Source organism: Pan paniscus, chromosome 6, assembly GCF_029289425.2.
Source record: "Pan paniscus chromosome 6, NHGRI_mPanPan1-v2.0_pri, whole genome shotgun sequence".
Lineage (NCBI taxonomy): Eukaryota > Metazoa > Chordata > Mammalia > Primates > Hominidae > Pan > Pan paniscus.
The window spans coordinates 189,225,339-189,240,911 of record NC_073255.2 but is presented as its reverse complement, the minus strand read 5'-3'; the positions used below and the strand labels follow the sequence as shown (position 1 = coordinate 189,240,911).

The 15,573-nt window shown below is 43.6% G+C and overlaps 1 protein-coding gene across 7 annotated transcripts in view; it reads right to left on the bottom strand.

The window, feature by feature from the left end:
* ACTR3B (actin related protein 3B) overlaps nucleotides 1-15,573 on the bottom strand; it is a 980,748-nt gene that overhangs the window by 915,187 nt on the left and 49,988 nt on the right. For 5 of the 7 annotated variants that reach the window (XM_034965311.3, XM_034965315.3, XM_063606429.1 and 2 more), the window contains 5 exons: nucleotides 10,802-10,897; nucleotides 8,859-8,966; nucleotides 4,997-5,140; nucleotides 1,912-2,085; nucleotides 309-401 (listed from right to left, as the gene is read on the bottom strand). In XM_034965311.3, coding sequence (XP_034821202.1) covers nucleotides 309-401; nucleotides 1,912-2,085; nucleotides 4,997-5,140; nucleotides 8,859-8,966; nucleotides 10,802-10,897 — 615 coding nt within the window. Of the gene's footprint in view, nucleotides 1-308; nucleotides 402-1,911; nucleotides 2,086-4,996; nucleotides 5,141-8,858; nucleotides 8,967-10,801; nucleotides 10,901-13,698; nucleotides 13,736-15,573 lie in introns of those variants that run through there. The other 2 variants (XM_055115550.2, XM_063606430.1) reach the window with 2 other exon arrangements.

Genomic DNA, 15,573 nt, shown 5'->3' with positions numbered 1-15,573 from the left:
CTGAGGCAGGAGAATTGCTTGAACCCAGGAGGCGGAGGTTATAGTGAGCTGAGATCGCACCACTGCACTCCAGCCCGGGTGACAGAGCAAGAGTCCGTCTCCAAAATAAAATAAAATAAAATAAAAATTCTAGTTAACTGAGTCATATTTCCATTTTCTCTTACAATTATATTGTCTTTAACAAATCCTATGAAACAGAAGGTGAAACAGGGATATTTACTAGTAATAGACAGTAATACCGTCTTCTAAGAATTATGGGCCTTTAATTGTGGAATGAAATCAAAGTACCTTACCCAGGCAGCTCATACCTTATACAGCGGGCGCCGCACATCGATGGGGCAGTTCTGTATTACTTCATCAACAACATCTGAGATGGACTCCATAAAGTCTGGGTTGGCAAACTGAATTGTGTATCAATATAAAAGAAACATTACACATTTCTCTCAAATAGAACAACATGCACACTTCTTTAAAGTAACTTTAACAAATATACAATTTATTATAACTTAAAAGAATTCACATTGGAATGAAGGATATGTCAAATGAATCCCATGTGACTACGTGTGCGTGGGGCGGTGATGACACATTTCTCCTCATGAGGTAAAATGTATGGATTTAGTGAAGAAAAAATACCAACAACATCACAGACAGACCACCCCCACCCCATGAATACACAGTGATTCAGTCTACTAAGAGCAGTGGAGAGTATGTGCACGATCTATGTGACACGCAGTGAGAAACATGACTTTGACATATCATTTGACAATATTCGTATTATGAGAAAATTAGTATATAAGGAAAAAGAAACAGGTTCAATGAAAGATTAATTAAACCTGGTCTAGAAGATGCAGGGAAGTGTTTTGTTTAATGAGAAGGGTTTGTTTAACATGAAACAATCCACATGATAATCATGTTATTGAATAAACAGCCATAGATTCAATTCCATAAGTTAAATAAGCTAAAGTATAACAAATTCAACTCAATTACATTTCATTTGAAATATTTTAAAAATCAAAGTAAGCTTGAATGTGCACTCTCAGAGGAAGGAGGAGGATATTCAGTTGCTCACCAGCTGTTCACTGGACATTTGACTGTTCTATGTCCATTTCAAATCAACACTATTAAAAGTGAGCATTCACTAGATTATCATTATTATTTTATTCTTCAGATTACTAGCGAGAAACACATTCTATGCTGTTTCTCTGTACAAAATAGTCATATACACATCTAAAAACAAACAGCAGTTTGTAACCCACCTATTGAATATAAACTGAATTAGCCAGGAAAATATACCAAAATATAAATAAAATGCATTATATGTAAATCTTAAAATGTGCCTCTTAATTACTGCTTTCTGCAAAAGCACTAATAATTCCTTATGACTACTAGTTAAAATGATGACATTTCTAATTCTTAAGATTATCTAAATAATAGAAATGCTGGCCTTAGAAGCTTTACCTAACTTGCAGCAGGGAACAGAGCAGGACCAACTGTGCAGGGTTAAAATTAGAAGTTAGGAAGGGCAATCACCAAAGATAGAAAGGTTACATATTATCCCACTCTTATGCACAGGCAACCTCCACACAGGCCTTGAGGGTAGCTACTTGTAATGCTAGCATGTGACCACCCACAACCCTTGGAGATTACTTTTAATTCTATTGTCATCTATTGCTCCTAAAAGTCTTCCTATTTGTGGTATAACCCATCCTTAACTATTAAAGCAGATAACCAGCTCTACGGAGAGGCAAACTGAACAATCTGTCAAGCAGACAAACTGCACGGGGGATGCAGAGAGACCGAATGCCGGCCACCCTGCTCACAGGCCCTTCGCTGGGAACTGCTCTTTCTGCACTCTGGGTGGCAGTATCGCTCCATCCCACACTTGGGCACACAAAAAAAGAAACATCTCACCTCCGGGTGAAAGAATATTTCAGGTCCCAGGAATCTTTCGTAACCAACGTCTATAACAAACTTCTTCTGGTTGATCGCATTGATACCCGTGTACTGTTTGATCCACTTCCGGGGATCCACATCATACTTGGCAAATTCCTTGACTATATCGGGGCAAATGTAACAGTATTTCTCCTGCATACACACACAAAGATGTTGCCAGGCATTAACAACTGCCCAGTGTCTCTGCCCTCAGACAAATAACCAGGAAGCCCATGCAGCAAACACACCCTGGGATCAGAACCGCCCCCACCGTAACTCTAGTGTGGATATGCATCAAGCCTCACATTCCATCGTCTTTTCATGTTAGACATGGTTACACTTGGAATTCGGACAGGTAAGTCTGCTTTCTCTGCAACTCAGCTATTAATCTCAGCCTTGGTCTATCCAATTCTATCGCTATCATATCTGAAATGATGTCTACAGGTGTCTAGAAAGCACCTCGTCTTGCCTTGTTCCTCTCAGATGCCTCCTATGGCCTGCTCTGGCACCTCACTGTGGTCCACACTGGACCAGCGGACTCGTGCTGCGAGCTCAACTACCGAGTGCGGCACTGTCTACACCCTAAACCTGACTGCACCGGCTTCTCTGGGTCCCATTTGGGTCCCAGCATGCCACAAGCCGGGTGGCCACTGTCAACCTGCTGGTTGTTAATCTGGTGTGGAGCTGGCCACAGCACTGTCATCAGCTCCACTGACACCATCTCTTTGCCTAGAGACAGTGTACCTTGTTGACTGGGTATTCTAAGTCCCTCAATCAACACAGATTTATTGTCTAGGCACTTGGGATACACAAGGTAGCGAAACACACAGATCCCTGCCAAGATTACACTCTAGCTGGGAGTCAGAAAACAATAAGCAACCATAATAAGTAAATGACATGGTAGGTTATAAAGTGATAGGTCCCGGGGAAGAAAGGAAAAGCAGAGTCAGGTGGGAGGACTGAAGCTGCCAGGCTGCTGCTGCTGCTGCTGCGAGAGAAGTCGCTAACGATTCCCACCCTGCACCGACAGGCAGCCTGAGGGATGCGAAGTGTTTCCTGGGTATCTGGTAAGATGAATGTTCTTGGACACCTTTGTGTTGATATGTATCCTTAGAGCTGGCCTCAGCATAGCAGCAGGTGACCCCCAGATACTTGCTGCCTACGGGAAGCACAAGGTGGGCCGCCCAGCTGGCGCTGAGCACACCGTGGAAGGAATGGCTCTCTCAAGGACCTCCAAAGACGTTCTCGTGGTATTAAGTTTAAAGTTTCTTAGCATCCCTGAAACATATTCTAATGCCATCTTCTGGGTATCTTGGATATACTCTAGCGGAATTTTAAGAAGACTGACAGGCAAGAAGTGTTACACAACCCTGTGTTCTTTGATGACACAGAGAAACAGGGTCAGCTGATTACAACCTCAAATCTACCAAGACTGGAGACAAAGGCATTCAGTTCTCCTCACAGGCCTGGTCAACATCCTACAGCATCTCAGCTTACTTAACTCAAATGCTTCCTAGGAAATATTTCCATTGAGTTGGGTGCAGAGTAACAGGCTTAACCTTAAGGTTCAGGATTCATGCTGCAAGGGTGGTGTGCTCACGTTACACACTCCCTCAGGCCTGTTCACGACCACAGAAGGCCATGGCAGTAAGGGGAAGCAGGGGGAGCTCTAAACCACGCCTTTCAGGATCTGTTCCTTCAAAGAGAGAAGTGAGGTGAGAACTAACAGGGCTACCCCACACAGCAGGGCCAGGGCAGCTGATTCGGAGGCTATGAACAGTCTCTTTTACTCCCAGCCTTCACTGGGGGGAGACACACAGTCACATCGAGCACATCAGCCCAGATTTCAGGGTCCAAATTGGAACCCCAACAGCCCGTGAGGAGAGTTGAAGGCCCAGCATGAGGGTCAGGAAAGCCCCTCCTTGGCAGTGCTGCTCAGCAATCCTGGCGGAAATAGGGAGGACTCAGACTCACTGGAGTGGACCCTGGGCGTCAATAACAAAAGGCTCAATGCTTTTTTTTTTTCTTTCTTTCTTTTTTTGAAATAGAGACGAGATCTCGCTATATCACCTGGGCTAGTTTCGAACCCTGGCCCCAAGCAATGCTCCAGCCTCAGCCTCCCAAAGCCCTAGGATTATAGATGTGAGCCACTATGAAGGGGCTCAATTCTGACTTACATTTCTAACAGATTTGGAGTGGCAAGGGAGCTTGGATCAAATAGTCAAATATTCTTCCATGGAGGAAAGGCAAAGAAAGGAGAAGGTAACCCCTTAGGAAATATTTTAGTCTAAAAAAGAATGTCTAATGATACCTCAGGAAACCTTCCCCTGAGATGGAAGGGACCACGTCTTCCCCACATCACCATTTCAGCGCTGAGAGCCCCCTTCCCAGGAATCTCTGGTCCCAGGTAAAGCAGGGCAGGTCATACCCAACTGCACAGCCTGCCTCATGCCAGTGCCTCCTGACCTAAAAACACCTCGGGAATCATCTCTGGTGCTTCCTTTCCTTCAGCCAGCCTCAGTTACGAGGTGCTGAGAAGGGAGGAAGGCAGTGAGGAGAAGGGTGGGTGTCAGGCTCACCCCCATGAAGCTCCGCTACACTCAGAAACTGTGCCATAAAGGAAGAAGATGCTTATGGCCACACGTCACAGCCACACCTGTGTGTGAATTTTGTGCAATAGCTCTGGATCCTAGGTTGGCAGTGTTCTGCTGCTGTGGTCGCCTCCTGATTCTACAGCGAAGCATGGAGGCAGTATGGAAGGAGCGCTCTGGTAGATGAGGCTCCAGCAGTGAGGCTCCAGCTGAACAATGCTGCCTCTGCACGCTGGTATGCTGCACCAGCTACCAAGCTGTTCTCAGTGACAGCTGGAACCTCAGAGCATCTAGTTTGGAAGAGGTTAAGCTTTACATCTTCAGCCCACTTAAGGGGTAAAACAAATCAAGCCCCACACTCATGGGAAGGGGAGAGGAAGGAAAGGAGGAGCAGGGATGATGGCACCAAGGGGAAGTGTCCAGAACACCATCTCTCTCACCCCCAAACCGGCCGGTTTCCCATCTGTTTTTACCTTAATGGCTTTTGCGGTCTCCAGTGACTGCTCAGGAGGGATTCCCACCTCCCTCTCCCTTAGCAGCTGTTGAATGAAATACGTAATATCTCTACCTGCAATCGGGATGTGTTTGATGCAGCTTCCAATTACATAACCTTCTGCCTAGGGAAGAAGAGGAGGCAGAACAGCTGTGTTAGTGATTTCGTGGTGGAGAGCAGCCTGGACTCACGAGGTTTCCTGCCTCAGCCTCCCTGTCTGCCCCTCACGGCACTGACAAGCATTGACAGAATCCCCACCCTCTGCAAGCTCAGTACAGAAGGTCTTTCAAAAGGACTGCATAAGCAATTCCATTAATATTCAAAATTCCAGATTATTCCAATAACCTGACACTCTCCAAAAGCAACCAAAATGATTTCATTAGGAATATGAAAAGAAAAACCACATAAGATAGTTCATTTCCAAAAAGAAATGCTGTCTGTAAGAACACTAAACCCGATAGGTTCTTTCCCTAACAAAAAGGAAGAAGTTTTATTTATAAATTGTTAAGCCAACTATAAATCTACTTACGTTTAAAAGTCAGCAATTTGGTTAATACACAGGGCTTAGATTCTAACAACCTGGACTCAAATCCCAGCTCCACATTTGCAAGTTTCACATGCTTCAGCCTCAGCGCGTTTGTCCATCGTATGAGGCAAACAATACCCTGCTGGGGCCAATAATACAGTTCAGATGAAACTGCGTGTGTCGAGCACGCAGCACTGGTTTTGGGGGCCGGGAGCCTCTCATTCCACTGCCTCCCTAAGCCAGTAAAGGCATGTCTGTGAGGGGCCAGGAAAGGAGGGTGACCACGACCTGGGCCGATCAATGGCAGGGCCAGTGTCAAGTGTCCACATGCCCACAGCAATGATGGGCCCAAAGCTCCCTCATCAGCCTTCCTGTGGGCACAGACCTGCCACAGGAGCCACAGGCTTGGACACACATCCAGCTTGCTCTCCAGGAGATGAGCAGGATGCTGACCATCAGAGTGGACAACGCCCACCGCTGGATCATCCGGTAAAGACACTCAGGTTTCACGTTACAGCACATCACAGCTTCTGTGCCACAATCCCCAAGTGAGACAGAAGGGAACAGAAGTGAAATGCTGACTTCATTTTACAGATGTATTCATTCTAATAGCTGCATCTAGTCACCAGTAAAGTTGCAAGAACAACTTACTGAATTCCTCCTATGGTTTCTTTCTGATATACCTAACTTCTAGAAGCAAAAAAAGATTTAGCCTTTCTGCAGAGTCCAAGTATTTGTAAAGTATTTTAAGATGGAGATAAAAGTACAAATTACTAAAACTCAACTTAAACCCATAAAAATAATATTAGCTTTCTAACACATAAACTATTCACAATTACTATATTCTATGCATTACACGTAATATTTTCTAAAATACTGTTAAATAAATATCAGCTCATGACAGTGGTAAAAATATTAAAACAAGATACATGTCCAACAACAGAAAAATAAATTATGTACTTCTTAAATGTATTTTCACAGAATATTTAACCACAAGAGAAAAAAACTAGGGTTAAATTAATACGCAAAATATAACCTTAGGATTGTATTATATGTAGAATCCCAAACCAGACATCAGACATTCCAATTGTGTTTAAAGTGTGTGTGTGTGTGCACGCATGCGTGCGCACACGTGTCTTAGAAAAAGAGCTTAGGCCGGGCATAGTGGCTCACGCCTGTAATCCCAGCACCTTGGGAGGCCAAGACAGGCGGATCACCTGAGGTCGGGAGTTCGAGACCAGCCTGACCAATATGGAGAAACCCCATCTCTACTAAAAATACAAATTAGTCAGGCATGGTGGCGCATGCCTGTAATCCCAGCTACTCAGGAGGCTGAGGCAGGAGAATTGCTTGAACCTGGGAGGCAGAGGTTGCAGTGTGCCGAGATCGTGCCATTGCACTCCAGCCTGGACAACAAGAGTGAAACTCCATCTCCAAAAAAAAAGAAAAAGAGCTTAAAGACTATACAGCTAAAAGTATAATGCAGGTCTTTGGGCGGCTTTAAAGGTAATTTTATTTCTTCAAATTTGTCTATTTTATCCAAATTTTCAATGACTAATGTAATTTTTATAGCTGGAGGAAAAACTGAACTAAGATACGATTAAAAATCTTTTCAAACAACTTTCTTAGTGGGCCTGGACACACTGTGAAATGTATTTTCTTTCCTTTTCCTAAATCAGACATAAGAAATAGGCAAAGAACCAAAGGGGGTGCAGGCCAGGGGCCTACGAGGGCCTCATCTTGGATCTCAGCAGCGCAGCTCTCTGAGGAAACGGCAGCCTGAGTTCTCGGTGAGTGCTCTGCACCCAGGGCACTAACTCTTCTCAAGATCCACGGAAAGGAGTGCTGAGACTGGCTTGAAGGGGGCTCAAGTCTAGAGCACACTTCACAGGGCAGGGCAGCCACCTCTCCTCCCCACAGGAAGGACACATAGCCAGGAGTACAAGGTATGGGGGCGGGAGGCTGGCTTTTTTCTCCCTGACTGTAGGCCCATCGACCATTAAGCCTTTCCTCTGCAGTGATACCTAACCTTCAAGGAATTAAAGGCATTAGTATTAGTACATCACCGCATCACCTTCTCAAAATGAAATGGTGACCATTTTTTCAATTAAATTAAATGATTTTTGAAAATCCTAATTTGCATTTTAGAAGAGCTGTGTGTATGTAAATATATACACATACACACCCCCCCATATACATATGCAGAAACATTATCTGTAACATAACAGAAGTAACTAGCAATGGTGGTTCCTGAGGAGGAGACCTCAAAGGAGAAAGACCAGGATGAGTCTGACTTCCCTCTGAATACCCTCTTCAGACACTTCCGATACTTTTTCCAAAAAAAATGAATTTAAGATAATTCCTTTAAATAGTCCATTGGACCAAAAGAAAAATTCAGAGATCTCTTGAAACCCAAATTAGGAATCACTTCTCTGAAACCAAAAAGCGGTATTGCAGAGCCTTCTGCCAGCCAAAATGTACAATCTCCCCTTCTTGGCTTTTAAATTTTTTTTTTTTTTTTGAGACGGAGTTTCGCTCTTGTTGCCCAGGCTGGGGTGCAATGGCGCGATCTCGGCTCACTGCAACCTCCGTCTCCCGGGTTCAAGCGATTCTCCTGCCTCAGCCTCCCAGGTAGCTGGGACAGGCATGCACCACCACACCTGGCTAATTTTGTATTTTTAGTAGAGACAGGGTTTCTCCATGTTGGTCAGGCAGGTCTCAAATTCCCGACCTCAGGTGATCCGCCCGCCTTGGCCTCCCAAAGTGCTGGGATTACAGGCGTGAGCCACCGCGCCCAGCCCTTAAATAAATTTTTAAAACAAAAAGCAATTTTTCCAAGCCTGAGCTGGTTGCCATTCACATCTTTTCAGAGAACACAGATGTGCTCCTTCAAATGGCCACGCACTGCACCTACAAGTTCAACATCCAAAACGGTGTCTATCTCCCAACATGTCGGAATAACCCCGGAAAATGTTCTTGTTGATGTTACACCCACGGGGATCAAGCAGAGGCTCTGAAGATCCAGAGACATCCTGGACATTCTCTGACATTCTGACTGTAAAAATATGCCACCATGAATTGAAAATTGCCAAAGCCACAATAATTGGCCATCCTTTTCATTCTTTCCCACATACTTGGGGAATTCCTTTATATAAGGTGGCAAAAAAATAAAAAACTTTTATTATCTTTTCTAAGTACAACTATCATCTAAATTGTATTTTCATTACAGAAGAGGTTTTTTTTTTATTTATTTCCATCCTTACCTCGAATCAGGTGTTAAGCCTACAGAGACTTATATATTAACTATTCTGCTTACCACTGGGATAACATGGGTGACTCCATCTCCGCTGTCAATGACTATCCCCGTTAACGTACGTTCACCCACTTGTCGAGATGTCCAAGATGCCGCCAAGGCCAGCACTGCCTGGAGAAAAGACATGAAAACGCTCGCACATAGGAACTCTTTCTAAAGCCACCTGCCTGCCCCTTCCAGGTCCAATCAACAAACTCTCTTACTTAATATGTCTGAGTAACTCTTTCCTTTTCCTATCCATCCTCTAACCCCTGTTCCTCAAATTCCAATTCAAACTTGGACAACTAACATGAAAATGTTGAGTACTTACAACTATAGGAGTCAAGTTTTCAATAAAGAAACGTGGCTGACTGTGGTGACTCACGCCTGTAATCCCAACACTTTGGGAGGCCAAGGTAGGCAGATCACTTGAACCCAAGAGTTTGAGACCAGCCTGGGCAACATGGTGAAACCCCATCTCTACAAATAATACAAAAATTAGCCAGGCGTGGTGACACGCACCTGTACTCCCAGCTACTTGGGAGACTGAGGTGGGAGGATCCCTTCACCCCAGAAGGTCGCAGCTAGAGTGAGCCATAATTGCACCACTGCACTCCAGCCTGGACAACACAGTGAGACCTTGTCTCAAAAATAAAAAAAAGAAAGAAAGAAAAAAAACTAAAGTTTTACAAAGAAAAGCCAGTGAAAAAGATATTTCATTATAGAATCATAAGATTTTAATTTCTAATTCATTGGTTTCCAGCGTGGGGCCACAGATTGGCAATGAGGTCACTTGTGGAGTTGTTTAAAATAGAGATTACTAGGCCTCACACCCAGAAATTCTAATCTGGAAGGTACAGGGTAATTTTTCAACCAAAGAAAATGTTGCCCCAAAGGGAACATCTGACAATATCTGGTACCATTTTCTTCGTCGGGGCGGGGAGGCTTGAGGTGGGGCTGCTGTCTTCTAGTGGGCAGAGGCCAGGGATGCTGCTAAGCTCCCTGCAATGCACATGGCGGCGCCCACAACAAAGGACTACCCAGCCCAAAGCACTGAGGGTGGAAAACCCTGGTCGAAGATGAAGCCCAAAATCTGTGCTTCTAAAAAACATTCTCCAGGTAAACTTGCTGCACAGACCACTTTGAGAACCACCAGTCTTATGTCTCCTGAAGTGTTTCCCTAGGCCATGGAATATAAGTAACTTAGCCAGGGGGAAGATCTGTAGTTAAATGAATTTGGAAGTGCTAGAATACATAGATTTCGACACAGGAATCCTCAGAGCCTGGACTGTGCTGATAGGCGCTGTGAATCAGCCCGAGAAAGCTGCAGGATGCAGCATCGCCCAAATTCATCTTTCTATGGAACTTTTCCTCCTCCTCCTCCTCCTCCTTAGAAGTGACTAGTATTATGCAGAAAACATTTGGGCAACACCCATCTCATTTATTCCCCAAAATTTCAGTCAATTCCCTTATATAAGGTGGCAGGCAAATAATGACCAAATGCAACCAAAAAATATCACATCAAGAACTGCAGCTTCAGAACAAGTTCTGCGAGCTCATGAAAACACAGGGTCCCTCAGAATCAAGTACACTGGGACTCATAAGAGCCCAAAATCAGAAAGGGGAAACCTCTAAAGGTAATTATTTTGTTTTTCTGATCAAAGTCAAAGATGCCAAAAGAAGAAGCACATCTACACCTATATCTTGTCACCCAGATAAAAATGCATTAGACTTTAATGCATGTAAAAAGAGCCAGACGACGTCTATACCAAAAAATGGCATCAATATAAAAAGAAAAGTCATGGGACACATTCCCTATGGTCCTGAATGGCATGGGGACGGGGGAGGGAGTGGAAAAAGGAAGGGCGCACAGCGCAGTCTTCCAGCGGAGAACCTTGGGAAATACCATTTCTTCCGCTAGTAGACAGCTCAGGTGCTTTAGTAATCACAAACATAACTGTTTTTACCTGAACTGCAATGTAGAGTCCTGGTACGTTAAATGATTCAAACATAATTTCTGCAAGATACTCTCTGTTTTCTGGTGTATTGAGTGGAGGTTCTGTCTGTAAGAAAACATTCACTATATTTAGTGTTTACCCAAATTTCATGTAAATACATCAGAACCATAAACAGGTTAACCTGAAAGTATGTTAGCGAGGACATTATACAATTCCCTGATTTTACAGACAGAGGATGCCCAAAGTGTATTAAAGAAATCTGGCCGTGGGCCTTAAAAGCTTTAAGACGTCAGAGTAAATACTTCTCTGAAGGCCTCTGTTCTTACTACCCACCCAAATTAGAACAAGTTACAGAAAAAGAAACTCTATCTTCAATAACGTAACACCTAAACACCCTGAAACTGAATATCCCAGAAGCAAGTTGCCAAGGGCTATGAAAACACAACCAAGACGAGTGAGGACATCAAAGGCGAACCGGTGACTTCAGGTCTCAGCAAAGGAGAGCCAGAGGAGCAGCAAGCCCTTGCTCAGGTCAGGCCGGTGTGAGGAGCCACAGGGTGGCAGAGCAGGCAAGGTTAGGCCAAGCACCCTTGCAGTCCAGCGGCAAGGGAAGAGTCCAGGGCAGATCACAGCTTCCCCCAGACACTGCCCAGGACCTCCCCAGCCTACCCACACGCCATTAGTCCAGAAGAACTCTGCTCATTCGGAGACGAGTAAGGGGCACAAAGAAGCCAGCCAACAGTGATATAAAAACACTCAAAGAAAAAGAAAAGGGACAGAGAAAGAGGAAAAAACAAATGGCAGACAAAAACACATATCTAGGGGCAGGCGTGGTAGCTCACGCCCATAATCCTAGCACTTTAGGAGGCTGAGGAGGGAGGATCACTTGAGTCCAGGAGTTTGAGACCAGCCTGGGCAATATTGGGAGACCCCACCTCTATGAAAAAATTTAAAAGTCAGCCAAGTGTGGTCGCACATGCCTGTGATCCCAGCTACTAGGGGGTTGAGGTAGGACCACTTGAGCCTCGGAGGTGAAGGCTACATGAACCAAGATTGTGCCACTGCACTCCAAACCTGGGTGACAGAGCAAGATCCTGTCTCCAGAAAGAACGAAAAAAAAAATATCTGGAAAAATATTGAAACAAAGCAGATAAAAATTCCCAAGAATTTCCAAAGACATTTCCAAGAATCCAAGTATCTATTTTAAAACAATAACCATCATCAAACAGGAGGAAATGACAGACAACAGAAACAGAAAAAGAATAAATAAACTTGATTTTTCTCATTCAACATTATACTATGAACATTTTTCCTTGTCAACAAATATGGGTCTATATCTCGTATTTAAAACTGAAAAAATAAAAAGTCTCTGGACCTTTGGGCAAAACGTATACATTACCCTTTATTATGAATGAACTGTGCTCCCCCTACCTCCAGTTCATACATTAAAGCCCTAACTCCCAGTGTACTATAATTGGAAATAGGGCCTTTCAAGAGGTCATCACGATTACCTGAGGTCATAGGGGCGGGGCCCTAATTTGATAGGACTGGAGGAAGGTCTTCTAAGAAAAGGAAGAGACACCAGAAATCAACCTCTCTCTCCTATTCTCTCCCCACTCTACGCTCACACAGGGGAAAGGCATGTGAGGACACAGCAGGCAAGGTGACCACATACAAGCCAGGAAGAGGGCTGCGCCAGGAGCCAACCCCGACGGCACCTCGATCTTGGACTTCTAACCTCCAGAACTGTGAGAAAACAACGAACTGTCTGCTGTTTAAGCCACCCAACCTGTGGTATAAACAAAATTATAGCAGCCGAGTAGACTAATACACCCCTACAACAGGGAAAGTACAATCAGCCTCAGCCTTCAACACGGCTACATTTAACACTAGGACACATGGGGCCACACTTAGAGTCTTCAAGGGAAGAAGGTACGACCCAAGAATTCTATATCTGGCCACAGTGTCAATCAAGTATGTTACAAAATCAAAATATCTAATATTTGAGATGATGGATATGCTAATTACCCTGATCTGATAACCACACATTATATGTATCAAAACTTCACTCTATACCCCATAAATATGCACATTATGTGTCAATTAAAAAAAAACAATAAAATAAAATACTAAGGAGAAAAAATATATATCCTTAAACATACAAGAACTTGGAAAATTTCATTCCCATGAGCCAAAATGTATGGGTTCATGAACTATTAGAGGATAAACTTTATCCACTCAAGAAGAATGCAGAAAGTCCAGCAAAAGACTTACGGTGGGCAATGAAGCCATTTAAGACGTAGGAATAAAGACTTTTCTTTGGCCGGGCACGGTGGCTCATGCCTGTAATCCCAGCACTTTGGGAGGCCGAGGCGGGCAGATCACCTGAGGTCAGGAGTTTGAGACCAGCCTGGCCAACATGGGGAAACCCCATCTCTACTAAAAATACAAAAATTAGCCAGGCATGGTGGTGTGCACCTGTAGTCCCAGCTACTTGGGAGGTTGAGGCAGGAGAATTGCTTGAACGTGGGAGGCGGAGGTTGCAGTGAGCTGAGATCGCAACACTGCATTCCAGCCTGGGCGATGGAGTGAGACTCTGTCTCAAAAAAAAAAAAAAAAAGACTTTTATTTTCTGGGAATTAAGAACAGAATGTAAATGTTATAAATTTTAATGGAAAAAAATGTTATCAAGTTGAGCAGTGCACAAGGAAAGAAGGAGAGAGTGTAAAGACACTTGCCTCTTACAGTGAAATCAAAAGATATTATTTAAAACTGATAAAGTATCAGAGGCATTAGTAAACATAAAGTTATAAATGTTAACACTGGAATAAGTTTAGTAACATCATTAATCAAAAGCAGGTGGTGGAGAGAAGGAAGGGGAGGCAAGAACATGTGGCAATACCAACCTGGTCACTGATTACAGCAGGAAGGAGATAGTTACCCCTAAACAAATACAGGGTAAATATATCAAATTATACTAAAATATGCAAACATGAGTCCTTTTAATTATTACCAAGAACACACACCCAATACAAAGCAAAGAGAAAAACAAGTCTTCAGTTAAAAAATACTAATACATAAATAAAATACATTAAAAACATGAAGCATAACATTTAAAAAAAATAGTTAAATTAAGACCAAACATATCTGTCACATAGTAGCATGCCATACCAGTCCGATTAAGAGATGTGAAGTCAAACTGACTGGGATCAAATCCCAGCCTTCCACTTTACTAGGCTTGGTAAGCTATTTCCTTTCTCCCTGAGTCTCCTCATGGGTAAAGTGCAGGTAATTAGTACCCCACTCAGAGAGGTGGAAAGATTAAAGGCAGTCTAAATAATGTGCTTAGAGCAGTACTGGATACACAGATGTGTTCAATGGAAGTGAGTTGCTATTACTAAAATTATCAGCAAATACAAATGGGAAATTCAACTACTAAAAGTCTCTCAGTTAAAAACAAAAACAAAATCAAATTACATTCTGAGGTTAAGAGACCCAACTAAAACAAAGTAGCTTGGAAAGGTAAAAAGTCAACATTGTCTGTATCAGAAGATCAGAAACAACCTAAATACCCATCACTAAACACTTTGGAACAATTTAAAAAAATGAACTCTATGAAGAAACAATCTCTATGATGAATTGTTACGTGAAAAAGAGAAAGATGTCTCCATTCCGTATACATTCTTAAATATCCTTCTGCTTCAACAATTTGTAATGAAAACTTTTTTTTTTTTTTTTGAGACAGAGTCTCACTCTGTCAACCAGGCTCAAGTGCAGTAGCCCAATCTCGGATCTCTGGGAGACTCCACCTCCCAGAATTCAAGCAATTCTCCTGCCTCTGCCTCCAGAGTAGCTGGAATTACAGGCACATGCCGTCACGCTCAGTTAAGTTTTGTATTTTTAGTAGAGACAGGGTTTCACGATGTTGGCCAGGCTGGTCTCGAACTCCTGACCTCAAGTGATGCACCACTTCGGCCTCCCAAAGGCTGGGATTACAAGGCGTGAGCCACCATGCCAGGCCACAAACTATTTTTAAAAAACAAGGTGTGGTAGCCGGGTGTGTACCTGTAGTCCCAGCTACTCAGGAGGCTGAGGCGGGAGGATCACTCCAGCCCAGGAGGTCGAGGCTGTAGTGGCTGTATGACTGCACCTGTGAATAGCCACTGCACTCCAGCTTGAACAACATAGAGACCCCCTCTCAAAAAAAAAAAACAAAAAACAAAAAAACAGGCTGGGTGCTGTGGCTCACACCTGTAATCCCAGCACTTTGGGAGGCAGGGGCAGGTGGATCACCTGAGGTCAGGAGTTCAAGACCAGCCTGGCCAACATGGGGAAACCCCATCTCTGCTAAAAATACAAAAATTAGCTGGGCGTGGTGGTGCAAGCCTGTAATCCCAGCCAGTCAGGTGGCTGAGGCAGCAGAATTGCTTAAACCCGGGAGGCAGAGGTTGCAGTGAGCTGAGGTGGTGCCACTGTACTCCAGCCTGGGCAACAAGAGTTAACTCCATCTCAAAAACAAAAAACAAGGTGGGGGGAGAGGGGAAATAATGGGGACTCGTTCAATGAGTACGGAGTTTCAGTTTTGCAAGATGGAAAAGTTCTAGAATCTCTTACACAACAGTGTGAATATAGTTAACATTACAGAATTGTACAGTTAAAAATGGCTAATAGGGTACAAATAGTATTAGGGTTTTTTTTACAATTTAAACCAAAAAAAAAAGTTTAATTCAAAAATCCAAGGTGTGCAACAGTATACATATTGTGTTACCATTTGTGTAAAA